General features: G+C 23.0%; 1 protein-coding gene across 3 annotated transcripts in view; it reads right to left on the minus strand.

Annotated features, from left to right (window-relative positions):
- LOC129606162 (uncharacterized) overlaps positions 1–21,828 on the minus strand; it is an 82,227-nt gene that overhangs the window by 17,844 nt on the left and 42,555 nt on the right. For 2 of the 3 annotated variants that reach the window (XM_055516299.1, XM_055516301.1), the window contains 3 exons: positions 2,906–3,026; positions 442–719; positions 260–355 (listed from right to left, as the gene is read on the minus strand). In XM_055516299.1, coding sequence (XP_055372274.1) covers positions 260–355; positions 442–719; positions 2,906–3,011 — 480 coding nt within the window. In that variant the 5' untranslated portion in view covers positions 3,012–3,026. Of the gene's footprint in view, positions 1–259; positions 356–441; positions 720–2,905; positions 3,027–16,009; positions 16,232–21,828 lie in introns of those variants that run through there. The other variant, XM_055516300.1, reaches the window with a different exon arrangement.

A 21,828-nucleotide genomic window follows, 5' to 3' on the forward strand; every position in this document is an offset into this window, starting at 1 on the left:
TAAATAGTCAAAGTAAATAAAAATTGGTTTAAAGGTCCTGAGCGACATTGCATTACTACAAATTACATGACTTCAGGTTTGTATTACAATCACATTCAAACTATAACATCGAATGTATGATATGTGTTGTTCATGTTTTGAAAACTAAAATGCCTATTAATATGAATTCATATACTCGTATTATAAAAAATTTTTAAATCGATTATCAAATTTTTTAAACTATAAAATTTAAAATAAAATAATTTTGTATTAAACTTACCTCTGCCCATAAACATACAACTAATGACGAACAAGTCATTAATAAAGGATAATAAGCAGACATTAATGTAACTGCCCATCCTGGTTGTAATGCTTCCTATATACAATAAAAAAAAAAAATTTTTTTTTTGGTTATAAATTTTTAAATTTAAAAATAAAAATTATTAAAAAAAATTTTCTTACAGGTGTTGTAAAGTAAGCTCCACGTACTAATGCTGCTATAAATATAACAAAATATAAAAGTTTTTGTGTTGTTATACGACATGCTCTTAATATTGATGGTTGTTTTAAACGTTGATATTCAGCAACAATGCATATTAAAAGTTGTATTAATGATATTAAAGCAACAAAATAAAATACTGACGATATGCCAGCATGATAGGGTAAATTAAAACCAGTGCATTCATCACCGCTATAACGTATTTCACATAAGCATGTACCATTCAAACAATCGCCCCTACCTGTAATACAAAACCAAAAAAAAAATATTTATTTTAGTTATTTTGTTTTTTTAAATTTTAATAAATAGGAAAATCATAAAAGATGAAAGTTGATCAATCAAAGTATAAAAAACCCTAAAATATTTGCGGTTGAATGCTTCAGTTTCTAATTGTAATAGCGACAATAATTCTAATTACTCGATAGGAGTCATTACTTCTTTTACCATTCGTTTTGTAAACATGCTAAGTTATACTGTTTACGAATGGAATTTCTTAAACACATTGAAGAGTAAAGGGGTAACAAATTAAGGTTTCAAATATTTTATAAATAAAATTCAAAAAGAATTTTGAATTCATTTATAGACGTGATGTTTCAACGAAATGGTGTTGTATTGCATATAATCAAAATTAAACTTTAAGTGGAATAATAAAAAATATTCAAAATTAAAATCAATTAACACCTTTCTATCTTTGATCAACCTCTATTTAATACAATAATGTACCAATTCATATATTCATAACATTTTTCCATCATATAAATTAATTTTCCTACATGATTACTCATTTTTTGATACGTTTCAATCAAGAACATACATATATTATGTATGTACATATACAAATATAAATTATATTTTACTCAATTTTATGCAATTCATTTAATTCTCTGCATTTCATTTTAATAATTTATGGTAAAACGATTTCTTTTTAAATAATTTTGTTTTATTTTAAAATACAATAATAGCATTTTGCACTTAGTTTTCATAGCACACTTAAATTAGAATGTGCTCCAATTTTCAATTTATTAAATTTGTGCTGTGAAATCATGGAAATCAAAATTTTATAAATTTATTCCATATTTTTTAATTTAAAATTTTTTTTTTTTTGTTTTGCGACATAATGATTATATTGGAAAATAACATTAATTTAAATTTTGCAATACATTAAAGATGGAATAAATTTAAGAAATTGTGCCTACGTACACAACATATACATACATATATGAGTACTCACATATATGTATGTACGTAATAAGTGTGTGTATGTACAGGATGTGCAGCTCACAATTTTTACTCAAGAATTGCTAAAATTATTTAAATATTTTAAAATTAAAGAGGAAACAGTGAAATGAAATAGAAATGCTTTAAGAAATTTCGTACTCATATAAAATTGGAACAGCAAATACATATTTTTGTATTAAAGGTTTTTCGAGTAATTTTTAAATTTAAAGTGCATTACATGCCCTATAAAAGAGTAAAAATAAATGGTTTTCGTAATATTTTAAAGAATTTTAAAATTACAATTTTGTATTTCAAATTTTATTGCAAGTCTTATACGATTTTCAATAAACGTAATGATTTAATTTAATGAATAAAAAATTGCATATATTTAGGCGAAAACATTTCAACAATACTTCAAAGAAATTTTTTCAATTTTGTATTATGAATTTTTTCAACAATAAGCAAAAAGCTTTTACACTTTTACGCATTCTTTGAGTTTCTTTTCATATTGCATATTTTAGTTTTTTTTTACATTTAAAAAATCAGATTTTAGTGTTAAAGCTTCAAGATTTTAGATTTCTTTTAGATTTAAAAAATCAGAATTTAGTATTAAAGCTTCAAGTATGACTCAAAGATTTTGATAGTTAAGAATTGATTAAGATAGTTAAGAATAACGTTCAACGTTTACATATAAGAATACTGAATAACGGCTGAGCAAAATGATATTTACAGATTCGCAGAAAATTTTATTTTTAGAGTCACCGATCACTTCATTACACTTATGAGGAAACGGAAAGTTACTTTCAAATACATACAATAGGTTTTTTTACAATACGTACATTTAATCAATAGAACCGCCTTTGTTCTAAATTAAAAATTAAATGTGAACAAAATATTTGATCCGTTTAATGGATTTGATTTCACTGAACTGCAGTAACTACAGTTCTTATAGTTCTAATAATTATAATATCCTCTAAAATAAAATCTTGCTTTTGGTTCGGGCATATATATAATGAAAATCCTTCAAAAAATCCTCGAGAAATTCAATTGAATCGGATTACGAGTATTGCAGTATAGGATAGTTTTTCGATATTCTTAGAAATTAATTAAAAAAAACAACGCTTATTTTTTTCTTTACATAAAAGAATAAGGAATTCTTTTAAAAATTTAAATTATTTTACAATTATAATACAGTAAATAAAATCTTACCTGAACACGTAGCGGTGTTATCATCCTGAATATTTTCGTTTCCAGGAGGGGCATTTTTTAATACGCTCGAGGAACACCTCATTAATTCGTGAAAACTTGGTATCATTCTAAACTACGATACCTAGAAAATATAAAATAAAGAAGAAAAAAAATTATTATTTCTATCTTAACAATAACAAAAAAAATTCAATAATTAAATACAATAAAACAAAGAAAATGCAGGAAAAAACAACATGCTTACATATATAAAATTTAAATCGAAAATATTCATATAAAAAAATTTTTGAAAATTTTAACATGCAGATTTCCTTATACAAAAATTTTTTCCAAATAATTTAATTATTTTTATTTAAAAACTTTATATTTAATATTAAAAACCTTGACAACAAAATGTATACTTTGTCAAAGAGCATTCTTATAATTTAAAAATCCGTAAAATAAAATTTTTAAATTGTTCTTTTAAACAACTTGTGGTTATTAAATTTAAAGAGATCCTTTTTAATATATCGTTGAAAATTACACACACACATGTGTAGTTTATGTATTGATATTTGCATTTTTCCATATATCCGGTCTGATATATTTTCAATTCAATTTGTATATTAAAAAATCACTTTCAATAAAACCTACACATTTTTAATACCACAAACTGAATCATTATGCGGTTGTCATATCACAAGAAAATATTTTATACGTGGTACAATGTGTGACACAAGTAGCCCACGTTCAAATATAACAATAAAAATCATTTTTTTTTTCAATATGTACACATGCTTATAATACGTAATAGTTTTTATACAAAAAAAAAATTTTCACCATTCATTTTTATGAATGAATTCCTGTGTTTCTTATCTATTTTATATAAGAGAGATATTTAAATACATGTACATAATATTTTATGTACATCCTTAATGAGAGTTATCAATAGCCTTAAAACACAATCATATGGGGAATGAATGAATTTCTAAACTAGAATATATTTTATGCACATATATGTGATTATAATTAAATAATAAAAATAAATAAGCATGAAAATAACTTGTAAAATAATTTTTTTATATTTTATTTAAAGAACAATTTTTACGTCACAAAAGTTTGCATGTGAATCGTTACTAATTCATGCAATTATACCGAACATTAATCAATAATGAATTTATATATGTATACAATATAAAATTAAAATTACATTATTTTTAAAGGATAATTCAAGGACATCAATTATTTTATAAATTTACTTGTTACGTGTAAAAGAGTGGTCTATTCAAGTTAAAAAAGCAACTTCTTCAATTTTAATTTTTAAAACAAAAACACACTTCATCATCAAACAATTCAACTTCATCATCAATTTCTATACGTCTACATTCGTACGGTCTAGTCTGCATTGATGCGATTTTTAATTGAATATTTTAACCCACTTTTTCCCGCTGGAACGATTTTGAGACATGGACATTTGAAATGCATTGAGCCACTGTTTATCTTGTTTCGATGGAATTTCGAAATCTTAGCTAATATTTATATGTAGACGGAGAATAAATTAGATTAACCTTGGAATTTTTAATTTATAAATAACTTGCTAAGTAATGGTCCGAATGACATCAAACTTTAACAGATATCATTTGGAGGTTGGTACTTTCTAAAAACCATAAGGATTCGGTATTTTTATTGCCATCTATATGTCATCCTACGGACTTATTAAGTAATGCGTTATATAGAAATTACTTAAAATATCAAAATGTTTTAATAGATCTTTTTTCTAAGCGTTTATTGAGTTTGTTTTAATCTGAACTATTACATTGTTGGTACGGTAGGCTAGTCACCTACCTAGCTAACTCCCTATGACTATAGAAACTAGGGCATGATAGATATCATGCACTAGCCCTATACTCCTTATAGGAGTGAAGAAGGAAAAAAAAATTACATTGTTGGAATTTAATTTTTATAATTAACTAATAACGCTAAATAAAACAGACTTATTTAAGTAATTAAGAAGTTGATTTTGTTAGACATTAATTGTAATATTCAAAATTTGTTACTAAAATCGACCTTGTATAATATTTGATGAACACATAATTTTTTGTACCTTATCTATATTCATTTCATAGTGTCAATTGTCATATGTCAAAAACTCCTTCTTAAAACATATTGTGGCGCATTATGCTTCAATCATTTCAAAACATTTATATGGTTAAATATATATGCAAAATTTAATATCAATATTTTAAAGGCCAATGATTTGTTTTTCGGTGAGAATATCATCATTATAGTAATCCCCCGAAAATTCAGAAAAAAAAAAAATTATAAAAAATAAAATTTATTTTTATAAAATTTCGGTCGATAATATTTGACTTTAATTTATTTTTTTCCGAATGTACACACAACAAACTGAAATAAAGAACATCAGGAAATAAAAACATCTACTTATTAAATTTATAATTACATATATTTTTATATATAAATTTATTTCTTATTATACAATTACTTTCATATTTATAAAACAAAAATGTTAAATAAAAATTTCATTTTCCGCAAAATAATAAATTTTTGCAAAAAACAAATTAAATTTATTATATTTATATTTGATTAAATTTATCACTTGTAGCGTCAAGTATGAGAGAAAATTATAAATGTATTTGTTTGTATAGAGAAATTTAATTATATTATACTTTATTTAACCTTATCACTTATCCCTCCATCCTTTTATTTTTTCATTTATTTTACTATACATATATTATGTATAACAGTTTATTTTTGCAAAAATATTTTAAATTACTTGAATTTCTAGATTCTTAAACTGTTAGTAAGTAATTTGAGAATTGTCTATTGATATTGTATATTGAAATAAGGTCTCCATTTATAATGCAAAAACATTGAAATTTGTACATATAATCCTAAAATAATATTAGGGATATTACTAACAAAAAAAAATTAACGAGAACAGGGGCAGTTGAGTGTGTCATCTTTGCGATACCCGTACGAATGACATGTGCGTTGTGTAACTGCCGCACTTTCTCATACAACCTAGTTTTTTTTATATGTATAGTGCTATTTTATGACAGTTATCACTTAAACTAATAATATCTTAAAGATTTTATTAGTTTTGTAAAGATTGTATAGCAGCTTCCACCACTAGTCAAAGAATTTCAACTATCAAATTTAACATACGTTAGTACTGGTATAAAAATGTGCATGTAAGTATAAGCTAAATTTGATATTTTCATATTTAATCTTAACTGTGGTCTCCATTAAACTACAAAGCAATGAACAATTGGCCATGATAATGAAATATGAACTTTAATAAATGACGAAATAATTTTCAAACTCCACGAAACTATAAAATCAATTATTAATGTTAAATATTTTCAATATTAAACGCTGATATATTACAAAAATGTTGACACATTACACTTAAATGACGTTTTGAAAGGCATCAAAATAAAATATTGACATTTATAAAATCTTAAGAAAATTTAATGTGGTATCAATATAAAAATTTTTACCATATCAAATAAATTCCTTTAAAAATGTTGTATATGTAAACGCTGCCTAGTTGTGGCCTACATTTTTAGTCTAGTTCTAGTTCACTTTCTCTGAAACAGTTTTAAATATCTCCAAGCTCACGAGATCAACTTAAAATTTATTTGTTTTTTATTTTTTTATTTTATAAGTTCTTATCGCAATACTTTTTTCTATTTATTGTTATCAAAACCAGACACGATTTTTGAAGGTCATTGAAATTAAAATAAAATGAAATTTAAATTAAATTTTTGGAAATTTTAGCCATATAAATACCTACGTATACTTATATAAATTAATTTTTGTACGATTTTTATTAGTTTTCATATCTTGAATAATATTATTAAAATTTTAAAAAGTATTTTATTATAGGCTTTTATTAATATATTATGTGAGAGTTATTGGTGGGGGTACCCATGTTCTTTAATATTTAAAAAATATTAAATTTACTGTCCTTAAACATGCAGAAACCGCTTTTAAATAACTACCGCATAATGTGATTGAATATTATTAAGTGATATAATGATTCTAGTGTATATAGCCTAACTATGTATTCTAAAAACTAAATTTTATTTGCAATCATACTAAAATACTAATTAGACACGAAAATTTATTATAGGATCTATGAAATATTTTTATTTCTCACATAATTTAATACAATGTATCACCCATATTCCGTTAAGTTCTGTTAAATGCATCGCTTGAGGTGATAGGGTATTATTACTTTAAAGCTATATTTAGTGTCAACTAATAAATTATAACAATATAAATAAATTAATAAATAAAATATTTGTTTTTCAACAACAATTTAAAAACACAAAAAAAAAAATTTCGTCGGAATTAGTCAATATGCTTGCACAATAAATTTTTGAATGAAAAATAGAACAATGTCTGGGGAATTTATTTTAGAAATTATTTTAATATTTTATTAAAATATACGACCATATTTTCATTTTAACCGGAAGCTTCACTTAAAAACTAAATTCGCGAATAGAAATAAATTGATTTTATTTTGTGAATTTCAAATTTAAGATCTTCCCCGTATACTTATTGTTATTATTATTATTTACGGGTTCTAAATTAAAGGTGTTTTTTAACAGATAAAAATTATCAGCAAAATTTACATTTATACTTATAAAGTAAAAATAACATAAATAAAAAATATTATTTTTGTTATTTTCTACACTCTTATCTCTTCTCACTTAAATATTATATGCAGCAATTATAAGTACTATTGAATATAATAACGATTATAAATTAGTGAGAATTAAGTCATTTAATTATAATTTATATTGTGTAAATAAGTATATGCATTTATTCAGAACTTGCATTTTGTGCTTTCTATTAATCTAGTGTAAACATTATTCGGAATACGTGAGATATACGTACGTACATGTATATTACTATTTTTGTACTTATAACTATATAATTTCTTGAAGTAAGTATTTATAAAATCACATGTACTCGTATGTGTATAACAAGCAATTCTATTGGGGGTAGAAATATACAGGGATACAAGAGATATTCAAAACTTACAATTAAGTGTTAAGAACGCTAAAAGTGATAAATTAATGTAAGAGCATATTTTAAATATATTTTTAATTAATTCATTTTAAAAACTACTTTAACTTTAGGTGCTACCCTGACCACGTCGAGAATGGGTTACAACAGATCAACGTATAATAACATTATTCTGCATGAATCACTATACATATGTTCGAAAATTGTGTATATTATATTCATCTTTCTAGTTGTAGCAACCAAACAATCTGGAAAACTTAATAAAAAAGAATCTGAGACATATATATAGACATATTCTTAGTCAGTATGAAATAAAAAAATACATTTAATAATCGGTCCGCTTATCTCATCAATAGGAAGGTATTAAAAATGCGTTGACTGAAAATTTAACTGAAAGTTGAGGAGCTGTTCAGAGTATCAAGTAAAAAGTTCGTACATTTTTTGATTTCTAAGCTAATAGAAAGCAATTTATACAAAACTTGCAAAGGTAATTTTTAACTCGATTCTGACACGAAATTGGTTCATTGTTAACCTGAACAAAAAAATTGTCAAAAAAAAATTTTCTTTTCACGAGAATTCGCTAGTTAATTTTGATGCGATTCTGAATATATAATAAGCTTTAAACAATTAAGGCTATACTTTGCGTTTTTAAACAAGCTGATTTAAAGAAAATATTGTTTTATAAAAATTTTTCACCATTTCATTAAAATATCTTAAAATCTACTTAAGCTATTCAATATGTGTTTTAAAAATATAAAGTTCATATAAAAGAACTAGAAAATAGAATTATCATTCCAGAAAACAAACTATGTATAGAGACTTGCCGAAGAGTAGATTAAGCATGGTAAAACTATATTTTCTGTAGTTTATGCATTAGCAATCTTTGCTAAAAAATTTTGTAAATCTTAAAGAAAGTTAATGGCATAACAATAAAATAATCTTCGTGTTATAGATAATCCATGCTAATCAATTGATTTTTTAGTAATCAAGATAAAATCCAAATTGAATATTTTCGTTATGTTCATGAAAACAAAATTTAAGTACTTAGTTATGAAAATAAAAAATCAAACAACAAATTGCCGTATTCATACTTTTCTATTCATACATTCATACAACATGTTCTAAACAAACAAAATAATGTTCAATACAAATAAAATAATAATCGATTCTGATAACAAATTTCTACTTAAACAACTTCAATTTAAAATCCTTTATGCACATAAAATGCAGATAAAAATGATTTTTAATAAGAATTGCGAAAAAATATTTGCAAAGAAAATTTTTGTTTACGAGTAAAACCTTGAAATTGCTAGTTTCTTTCAATGTATATGTACGTATACACAATTATTATTAAAAATTTATTATTTAATATTTTAATAGTAAGTAAAATATTATAATGCACATCATTATGTATGTATGTAATATGCATTAGAATCCTTGAAAATGAAAATCATGGTCGTTTTCATCTTAAGAAAATTATTTAAGAAAAAGTGTGGTATCTTCATTCTATTTTCTGTTTTATCCTTTTGGTATACGGTTTGTTATACAACATGTTCGAATAAACTTGTATTGAATATTAAATTGAAATTATTTTGCATTTAAAATATTCAAAGGAAAAATTCAAAATTTGCACAGGATACCAAAACAAAAAGATAAAAAAACTAAAATGAAAAAAAAAAAATTCTAAATATTTTTTGAAATAAATTTTAAACGATAACATTTTAAATTTCAAGACAAAATGTCATTTAATAAAAGTTTTAGTGTGTTACGTAAATGGAACTTGAGAATAATGTTGATTAAATATTAAAAATTAAATGAACACAGTGAGAAGAGATTGTATTGCATAAGGAACTTTAAACTTATATATAATTTCCAAATTAATTTGTACTTTAATGAAATTGCTGCATTCATTTTATTTTAAATAATTTACGTTTATAATTACGGTGTTAATTATAATCAACAATATATACGGAGTGTAATATAAATTTCATAATTAAATATTTTATGTACTCTATGAAAATACTTATTGTTTGAATTATAAAACACTTATAAATTTAAAATTATTTTCGAACAATGCCAATATTTCCAACTATTAAACTTAAAAAAATTGACTTAAACAGTTCACACCATATGATTGAACATTCACAGCATTTGATTACATTGTTGCGTTCTATTTCAACTTTGGATTATATAAATATATTCCAGACTGCTGTGCTATATTAGCATATGATTTGTATGAGCAAAAAATAACCTAAAAGATTAAATATATTTTAATCTTTTTAGGGATTTAGCGTCTTATTTTTCATATTAAAATAATAAAATATTTACCGGAATAAATGTGTGTACTTAAATATATTCTGCTAATTTCTTCACATGGTTTAGTGTAATTGAAAGGTTCGTAGTTAAATCTGAAATATTATACTCGTACTTAATGAGAATTTACAAAATTATTTAGAATTTATCCTATAAGATTTCAGGAACTTGTTGTTACCAAATGATCTCATAATCGTGATACTCAATTCCTTTTAAAAAAATTAGTGTTAAAGGAAAATTTAGTGTTATAGTAATAGCCCATTATATGGCTTATTATTAACTGTTATACATAAACGTATACAGAGCATTTTTTTAATAGAAAATACTTTCAAATGTTTTTGTCTTTTTTTAAGTGCATGCGGTGAGAAAATTTTATTCATTTGTAATAAAAATTCCATTGATTAAAATAAATTAAGTACAAGCTTTTATCGCTTTTAATGATAATTACAGTACTAATTAAAGAATTTCCGTTATTCATTAAGGTTTTTTGTACAATATAGCGAAAACAAACAATAATAAAAAATTTAATACTCGTATTGCTTATAAGGGATTAAAAATTTAACATGAGAAATTTAATAGTACTGTCAAATTATTCTGTAGCAACAAATTTCATAAATGAATACAAACTATATGAAACTTTTAAAAAGATATTTAAATATCGAATGATGAATTGCATAATAATCATGTAAGAAATGAAAAAAATTAAAATGTTTTGCAATAAAAATTAAAATTTTACGATTGAAGTATAAAGCAAAATTTTTAAGGTAGTTTAAAATTTTGGCTATTTTAGCCCTTTTGTAGAACATTAAGTATTACGAAAAATAAGTATTACGGCGAAAGGAAACGTATATAATATATTTTAACGTGTGCACTAAAATGTTATTTATAGTATTATTTTTATAACGAACGCGGGTTGCAACCACTTTGTAAGTTAGTTCTTACTGGGCTAGTATACGACTTCCAAGATATATGAAATACAAGGACGTACAATAAATGCTGTTCAATCTAAATATAAATACAAAGCACATCCCTTGACAAAAATTTGTGATAAAATTGTTTATTATCTGACAAAAATTGTTATACAACTACCTAATTAAGTATACGTATATTGCAATAACTTTCCTTAGTACTCCGAGGGCAAATAAAAAAAAAAACAGAAACCTTGATGTTAAAATACCCGTTACATACATACAAAGAAAAACAATACAAAAAGATGAACAGTTTGGTGGATTTTGAATTAATTAAATTGAAATTTTCACAATGCCAAGCGAAAAAATGTATGTACATACATGAATGTATTACACGAAGTATTTGAAGGCGAAAAAAAAAAAATATTGTAAAAAAGTGAAAATAATTAAAAATAAAGCAAAAAGAACATAAAAATAATAAAAAAAAATATTAGAAATTTTATACAAAAGCAAACATCCTTCAATCAAAATTCAAATTTAAAATGAAAGTAGGTTAGAAACAAAAAAATATAAAAAAAAATCCATTGTTAACGAGAGGACGTCAACCCTAGAGACCGCAATAATAGATAATCTCAAACACATTTTTCTTTGTTTTTGTGCTAAAAAAAATTTTTACTGACAAATCTCTTTCCTTCTTTTCATATCCCACTGGCTTTAGCATTAAAATTTAAATATTTTTTTTTGTGACTTTTTCATATTTTTCGGCTAAAGTTTATAACAGTGGTTTTTATAATAGCGATTTTAATTGTAATAGAATTCCAAAATGTGAATAAGATCACTCGCAATTTGTTAAATTGAAATACTAGCTTAATAATTAATGTTATTCAGAGTAGAATAAGTAAAACCGCATTTGACCATTAAACACGTAACATAAATCATCTAGCTGCCAACTTTTATCGTTATCATCTGTAATAACTTATCAGTAACAACTATATACATATAATGATTAATAACATTACATTAATCAATTTTAAATTTGAAATAATTCAAGAATATGAAAATGAGACACCTGTGTAGGAAAAAGATGAGGTAAAAAGCTTTTATTAGTCAAGACAATACTAATTTCAGCGTAACACTGAAAATTAATTTTTAAATTTGAAATACTTATTCGCTATTAGTAGGAACTTTAAATACGTACTTGAAGTAATTTAGGTTATGTACTTCCTAAGTTAGAATATTTACAAATGAAAATATAAAATTCAAATTTAATTATTTTTATTGAATTTGCATTAAAAAATAGGCTTCCATTTATAAAATATTTTCTTCTATATATTTCAATCTCTTTTAAAGTCAAACTAATTAGTATTGTATTCAATATTTTATTCTTGTCAAATATAACAAAATATTTTATAAAAATAAAGTAGTATCATAATAATTAAAATAATTTAAAATTAAGACATTGAATAAATTAAAATCAATCAAAATTTAAATTGATAATATGCCACTCACAAATTTTATTACTTTCATTTATGTAAAAATCATTATATGTTTGTATGTATGCATGTAGGTAGATAAGGGGTACTGGTAGATGCTAAATTAATGTATTACTTTCGATTCCAAATTCGAATTACATAAGCACATTGTGAAATTTTGCTTAAATCAATGAAAAAAAAAGAAAGTAGATTTTGTATAGAAATAATATTATGAATTTTCTAATAATCAAGATTTCTTTCTGAAAATCTAAAGGTTCAGTAAATAAATAATTTTATATACTAGGAAATGCACAAATCTCGATATGCAAAATGTCAAAATAAAATACAGAGATCTTGCTTGAATTTTATGTTTTTAATATTGGTAAATAATTATGTTGCATGTGGTTAATATTTAACAAAGCAGAATGAAAATGCGTCAATGTGTTAAATCGATTCTATATTTTTACAACTGTAATACAACCAACTAGTTTCGCTGAATATTGTAGTTGCATCTTATTGCGAAAATTGTTTTTTTCCAATTGACAAAATCTAATGGGCATACAATTTCAAAGTAACATTTAATTCGTTCCACCATGCATTAACTATTATTTAAAAAAAAATAACATACTTAAGTAGCAACATATTGTGTAATAAATTGAAAATTATGATTCTAAAATACTGCACTACTCATGTTATGATATAAGAAACAAGTATATATGTACAAACAAAAGTAGGTTTACGTAAATAAATACTTAAAACAAAAGTTTCAAATAGTACACATATTTTACATACTTATTGTGTACCTATACTTGTATGGAATTTTGGCATTGAATAAAATTTAAAATAAAAAATTGTAAAACGCACATAAAATAAAAAACTTCCTCAAATATTTAAAAAAATGAAAATTTAAATTGAACGCTTTTTACGCATATTTTTTTTTTTAAAGTACCGGCTTAAATCTTGATGTATCATTAAAAATTAAGTACTTAATTAAAATTATTGATGTGTTTTATTATTAATTTGGTAACACTTTACAGGTCAATATTTAGCAATTAAGTATAAGTGTAAGGTGTTTGGTAAAACTTTAATTTGCACATATAATTTGAATGCTTGCGGAAATAATTAAATTTTAGCAGTTATACTGAGTGTGATAACAAAATAAGAAAATCTAGTACAAGTTAACTCTTCTAGACTTACTTTATAACAATGTCTTTAGTTTTTAGCATTTACTATAATAACTAGAAATTTTAAATCATATTTAACCTACTTTGTAATATTGCACATGTTCATAACGATAGTGGATATTTATACTATAGTACTTGTTACACAATTTAATAACTTTTTGCTCAATGAATAGATATGCAAGTATGTCATAAATAATTGATTATGTCAGGCACTGCAAATAAGTGCAACTTATGATATTGGCACATATCTGATAAAATCGACTAAGTCCACAGCAAGCAGAACAAAAACTTGCTATAGTTAAAAACAATAGTCAGTTTTGGCTTACAATCATGTTGTGACAAAATTCCATGACTCTATTACATTTATAACAAACTATGATTTTTATATAGTTATATTAAAATATAATACATTTTTAAAATGCAATTGCACAGGCATTTTAAGCAAAAAATAATTATACCAAAAAAAATATTTTTAATTCACGCAAAATTTATAAAAATTCACTTAGTACATTATGTTACTAGGCCACTCTAAATATCGATTTAATCTTTTTTTCCAATTATTTGTTTTTTGCATTGCAATTATAATCGCATTATTGAAATACTTTTTACATTGTTATTTATTTTAGATTTTTTATGATGGTTACTCAAAGTTTTACAAGTTCCTGATAATAACACGAAATATGTAAAACATGGAAACTTTACTTTCATTCACGCATGCTGGAACATGAACAAGGATTTTTCAAATTATAAACTTAATAATATATTTAAGTAGGTACTTCCGTGCTTATATTGATTGAAATAAAATATTGTATTGATAAAGTTATTTAGGAGCCTACTTAAACCGTAAAACGTATGTAAAAAGTAGCGTATAATACTTGACATACAAGTGCTCGTATATAGATGAATAATCACTTTTACGCTCTTATGGTGAACAGCATTCCGTTCATATATTAGTCTGTTAGTGAATCCCTTTGTAAAACTTTTACACCATTTAAGATAAACTTCAATTTTATTTAAAATACGTTATATATTTTTTGAATGCCGTAAACCTCGAAAGAAAGCTTTGCCATTATGATAAAATCATCATTATTAATATATGTCTGAATTTACCGCTATTATTACCATTAGCAAAATCTAAAATTTTAATAATGATTTCGCTCTTTCCAATTATTGCATTTTTAAAATTTCAGTTTTCGGTAATTAATAACTTCCTTAAAATTAAAAGGAACAAAATAATAGAATATTTTTTTAATCACAAACCATTCTACTCCTAATGATATGCAATATATTATAAATTTTAACAAAAAGAATAATGGAAAACAAAAAATCATTTTTGATTAAAAGTGTTCATAAAATTAAATTACGAATATTTTTTTTAAATGTAAATATTATCATCAATTCATACGGTGATATAAACTCTAATTTTTTGCTTATCTTGCATATAGGCTTTCTTATTGCAATTTTATTGTCTGCACGACAACACAAATTTAATTGTTGTAATATGAAACGTTGTAATATGAAATTAAAATTATTTTTTATATTAAATCAACTACCGAACTAGTATGTCAAGTTACTTAAGAATATGTGAAAATAAAATTGTAATTAAATTAAAAAAATTGAAAATTTCATTGTATAGAATAAAATTTTTTAAAACTGTTTAAAAACTATTATCTTTCAAGGAGAAAAGATTACTAAATAATTAAATTTAGTATAATGAATATATTCATGAAATCTAAATAAATGACAATTACATAATAGAAGTATGGACAATTTGCTACATAACCAATTAATATTAACCAACTATACTGATAACATATTTTTCTAAGTTTGTTTTTAATTCACACCTCCCATTAATATATAAATTTATTCATGCGTTCAGGCTAGTTGACAACATAATCTCGGTACATCTACGTCTAGGAATTCAATTAATATAAAAATTTGATTTATAAATTATTAAATAATAATAGAAATGTAAATACATGAAATCTAAACTATGAAATAATGAAATAATTAAATAATGTTTGTATGATGATTTTATTATTAAATATTTATTTTAAAAAAATATTCAAGTCACAAGAGAAATGTGTAAATAAGTAAATTTAAATTAAATAATTACTTATATTTATATAAAATATTTAGTTTAATATTCTTAATCTGTAATTGTATATTAAGTAATAATATTTTTTTGCTAACCCATTTTTAATTGTTGATTGTTGTACATTTCTAATTCATAATTATTTTTATTTCATATACTTTATTAATTTTAATTTAATTAAGAAATATTTAATTAATTATTACATACATATATTGTATATATGTATGATCAATTTTATTCTGATTTATTTCACTTTTTATTGTTTTTATATTATTAAAAATAACAATAATTCGATTTTCGAATTCGATTACTTATTACAATTTTGCAAATTTAAATATTTTTTTTTTTCAATTTGGAATTCAACTTATTATTATTTTATTTCTTTAAAATATTTTTTTTTCGGTAATTGAAATGCTTTTATGGTATTCTAAAAGTAAAAAAGAAATAAATATAATTTTTAAACATAAAAAAAAAATCATGGCATAACTATAGGCGTTTTTTTTTTTTTTGTATTATTTGAGGAAATTTTTTAAACCGGCCGATCAGATTTATTTTTATCATTAAGTAAGTATTATTTTTCTCTTATCGCTCCTGTAAAATCTTTCAAAAAACATTTATTATAATATGTATATTATTCTATATAAGTATAACATTTATACATAAATATATTCTCATTTATATCTATGCATATACAGTTGTATGTGCAATTGATAAGATTTTGCTTATGATTATAAAATTTAATTTTATTTTATTTTACTTTATTTTTAACCAGATTTTTATTAATAATATAAGAAACTACTATTATTGTATAACGGTATTTATTATATACTATATAGAAATATTTTATTGTATATAGGTACCTACTTATTTCGCGTATTTTACTTTTATGTCACAATTATTTTTATTATTATTATTATTCTGTTTGCTTTTATTATTTTTTGATAACAACAAAATTGCAAAATAATCTTTAAATTATTATTTCTTTAAGCAATATTAATAAAATATAAAATATAATAATTTTATCCGGATTTATTTTATTAAAGAAAAAAAAAATAAAAATTTTTTCTTCATTGATAAATCTGTGAACAACTACATATGCATAAATTCTATTATTGCTGTATTTCAGCTGACTGACAAAATAATAACAATATTATTTACACAATTCACTGTTATATTTATGTATAACAAACTAGATACATTTGTACATAAAATATGCTACATAATGTATAAATAATTTTTTTATTTAAATAACATGTAAATAACATGAAAAAAAAATGCTTATATTTCTTTAATTTTTTTATTAACAAAAAGCAAAACTAAAATATCGAAAATGGGAACGATACCCGAAAAAAATGCTTAAAATTTTAAATAATCAAACAAAAAAAAAATTTATAAATAAAAAATTTTCACTGAACAACTTTATTTTTTGTTTTTAATTTCAAATTTTGTTACTATTTTTGTATTTTTTTTTTTGTTTTAGGTTTCTCTCTTAATGTAGCGAAAACGATTAGCGTATTTATCAATTCAAAGTCTAAAATAGAACTGAAACTGATTATGTTGAGTTGTCGTTCTCATTTTTTGTTGCCTATAATAAAAGCAATATACATACATACACAAATACATATGTATATGCTTAGTACATTGTTAATACAAAACAAATTTAGTGTTGTCGTTTAATTTTTAAAGTAGTAGTTTTACTGTTGAATGTGAAATTTTTTATCACAATTAATTTATTATTTAATTGGCGAAATTTTTAACTATTATTCTGTTTTCTACTCTTCTTCTTCTTCTACTGATTGTGAGTGCCATATTAAATAAATCTGGTAATTATATATAAGCTATAAACTAGAAATAAAGTACATTCGATAGTATTAGTGAGAATTGTAAAAATTCTAGTAACAGTATTTTTGTGGTCTTCATTTGGTTAAATTACGGATGAAAACGTTTTGAAAAATTCAGTTTTTTTTCGGCAATATTTGTACAAATTCTTTTCCTAACAACTCTTTAATACAAATTATTGCAAATTTATTAATGTAAACACAGTCTAACAAAACTCTATCAAAAGAAGAATATTTCTTTGTTAACTTCTTCTTAATTGTCTCCGAAAATTGCAGGGTAAAACTTGCTTACTGCGAAATTTGTAATACTTAGAAAATTTTGATATTATCAAAATATCCAGTTTTTTTACTGCTACCTTCTAAGTAAAACGTACATTCTATGTAGAAAATACATACGTTTAGTCTATATACACAACATGTATGGAAATGTTTAGTTAAAATATAATATGAAATTTTTGTGCTTCTTTATACTTAGTGGAAAATATATGTGGATATACAAGTAAGTACAAATTACGCTATAATATTATACACAATTGTTTTAGAATCTAAAAAAATAAATGCTTTATTTTTTAGAGCAAAAATGGGATAGAATGCGAGCATTAAGTAAAAACATTTGAATTTCAATAAATAAAAATTTGAAAATCTAAATCGTCAGCTGTTTTATGTTATATCCTCTTATGAATTGTTCATTAATAATGTTATTTTAACTACAAACAATTTGCAAACTGTTAAAAAATATTCATTATGTTTTTTGGTTCTTGAATTAGCTCAGCTTCAGATTAATTGAGATCGTTTTATACTCGTATTTAAAAACAATAATTATAAAATATAATTATTTCTCTTCTGCATTGGAATCTCATAAAACTAGCAATATACTTAATTATTAGTAGAATTATAATTTTTAATCGTAACATAAATAATAAGGATTGTTAATTATTCTAAAAAACTAGTTGATTACGGATCAATCGAAATGGTCTCTTGATATTTTAAGGAAAACATTTTTTGTATGTTGTAATTGTTATAATGATTCTTGCCATTGTTATCGCAATTTATTACGAAAAATATATATTTGAAGTATAGCAAATATTCAAATAGCGTGGAACTATCGATTTATTGATAATTATAATGCAAGAAAAGAAATATAAATTTTATATTGTATCCTTCAGTAATACCTTTGTATGTATCAGTTTAATTATTCTTTCAGAAATATATAGTATAACAAATAATACGCATAATCAAGTATTGAAGGAAAATACCATGGTAATTTTAGCTTAACATACGTTCAACAGTTTTGTATAAAATTTACTTAGGCAATAAAATTTACTTTATTTTATTTATAAAGAAAACAACTTAAAGTACTATGCAATTATTTGTCCTTCCTCTATATCTAATTTAAGTATAATTAAAATTTCCAAGAAACAATTTATTTGTAAGTTCAAAATCATATAATTTTTGTTCTTTTTATTTTATTAAAAAACATCACATAGTTAATTGTTTTTCAATAAGTTGATGAGTTACTTGACATTTGTAGATCAGTAAAATGGTCGGAATTGAACTAGTTTTTAATAGCTTTTGAAAGAATCCAAGAGAATGTTAATTTTTCTACTTCAGTTTTGCCATCTCTGACTTCAAAATTATAGTGATATTGTGTCACTAAACAATTCAACTTATAACTTGTAACTGCTTAATTGAATAGCAATAAAGTGCCGATTTTGTAATCAGAAGATAAAGATAAAATACTTAACTCTTTTTTAAATAATTGAATATTTTCTTAATTTGGGACATATTAAAGGTAAGCTTATAGGTTTTCAAAAAAAAATATGCATAAACCGAAAAATTATGTATGCAGCTACGACAATGTACTCGTACTCGTAGACCTTACTACTTTTGTGTGTTTCTTTTTGTTTTGTGCCTCTACTACAATTAATTAAAATAACAGGATACAAGCTATGTTTATCACTTAATCTAAAAAATAGGGCGTTTACTCAAGTAAATATTAATTCGCAATCAATTTTACTCAACAATCAAATAAGTATAACCGGAAGTGATGATAGTTGAAAATTTTTGTAAAATTGTTCGGTAAAAACGTTTTTCGGTAAACTCTTGCATTGTATATTCATTCTTCATATTTCTACCTAAATTGGCTAGAACATAGACCATTAAATTCCAAAAATTTTTATCATCGAAATTAACTGGCTGTAGAAATTGTTAAGCATAATATTTAAACTTTTTTTTTGGATTCTACCCTAATAATACAGAACTGAGTACGCTGGATTCAAAAGGGTTTATTCCAGTATGAATTTATTCTTATACTATATGAGTTTGTACAGCACGATATTTGGTATGGATTTATGATTATTCCTGTATTATTAGTAATTTTGTTTGTTAAGTAATTATCCTGTCTAAAATATAATTTGAAAATGGTTTTTTAGTAAAGAATTTTTACTAGTTTGCTTAGAAAACTTCAAATATACGATCTTCTGTAATTTTAAATAAATTGGATTTAAAATCGTTCTTTTTTTTTCTTATTAATACAAAAACATAATACGATTCACAATAATATTTAAAATTTCAAGTTTATTCAAGTTTCTAGTGAGCGTATTAAATATAATAATTGTGGTATTGTGATCGCATCAAAGTTATCATGATAGAGAAACGTGAATAAACGACTTTTGGAAAGATGTTCAAATGTAGTTTGTTTGTGAAAGTATCTGGCTTCCTTACGATTTGAAATAAAAGTTTAAAGGGCATTTTCTTATAAAATTTTAGAAAGAAATTTTTTATAAACTAGAAAATATTCTTTGAGTTCGATTATATGCTGATCACATCAGATTGTTTTTTTTTTTTTTTTTAAGTTAATAAGAAAATGCGTAATAATTTTATATTTTTCATTTCTACACAACGTGGTCTATAGTTTTTCGCTTTTAGTTTTTTTTTCTTGTCTAGTGTTTAAAATTATTACAATTTACTTTGATGTTCGAATTTTGCCTTCATTTTTATAATAAAATGATTATTTTTATACTTTTATTGTAATTATCTGCTAAGTTTATATTCAGCGATTCTTCGTTTTTATTAAGATGGCAAACGATTGAAAATACAAAATTAATTCAACAAGCATAATTATGTAAGTAAAATTATGTACATTTACATAAATACTCATGTAAATGTATGGTAACACATGTATATATATATATCCAAAAATATGTAGACCTAAAATGTAAATCTAAATATAAATTATACAATTTTTTTTTTTTTTTTTTACATAATTTTACGCCCAAGATATATTCGAATATATCTACGTGTGTGTACATTGTAGTAAAAATTTTGTATAACAATATTATTATTACGCGTGGACAGAATAATTTCGGAGGTCATCTTAATCAAAAACAATATAATAAGCATATTAATTGTATATATGTAAGGTTATAAAAAGATGGCTGAGAACACAATATTAAAAATGAAATATAAAACGTAATTTATATTTAAAGATTAATGTAGGGATCATTATATTATTTAATATGAGAATGGCAATGATTTTGATTCATAACATTTTTTTTTTTTGAAGAAAATTCATATTGTCTATTTTTTAAATTCAAAAATATTTTAGATAATTTGATATTTAAATTGGGTATAATATGTAACTTTAATAAAGTTTATATACAATAAATTACAATTACAAATTTGATGTTGATCAATTTTATGCCCGCTAGTCAAATGAATTGTCATATTTAATTTTTTATCTGTTTGTAAGTCAAAATAAGCTGAATAGCTTATACCATTATAAAATTATTTCTTATAATGGTGTAAGTTTGAATTATCAAGGTTATCACTTAATAAAAAGCACTACAAAATATATTGAATAAAATACGTCGCTGTTTTTCTATGTTTGACTCTTTAGTAACCACTACTTATAGTTCAGAAAATTATTTGTATTTCAGTTTTTTATTAAGAAATTACAAAATAATTTCAATATCGAAATAAAGAACAATAAAATTAGTTAATTTTAAAAAATAATGTTGTAAAATATCTGCATAACTATACCTAATATATTTGTTCTGATGTCGAAGCTTACGTTTTTG

This window comes from Condylostylus longicornis, unplaced genomic scaffold (genome assembly GCF_029603195.1).
Source record: "Condylostylus longicornis isolate FDR11 unplaced genomic scaffold, ASM2960319v2 ptg000017l, whole genome shotgun sequence".
Taxonomy (NCBI): Eukaryota; Metazoa; Arthropoda; class Insecta; order Diptera; family Dolichopodidae; genus Condylostylus; species Condylostylus longicornis.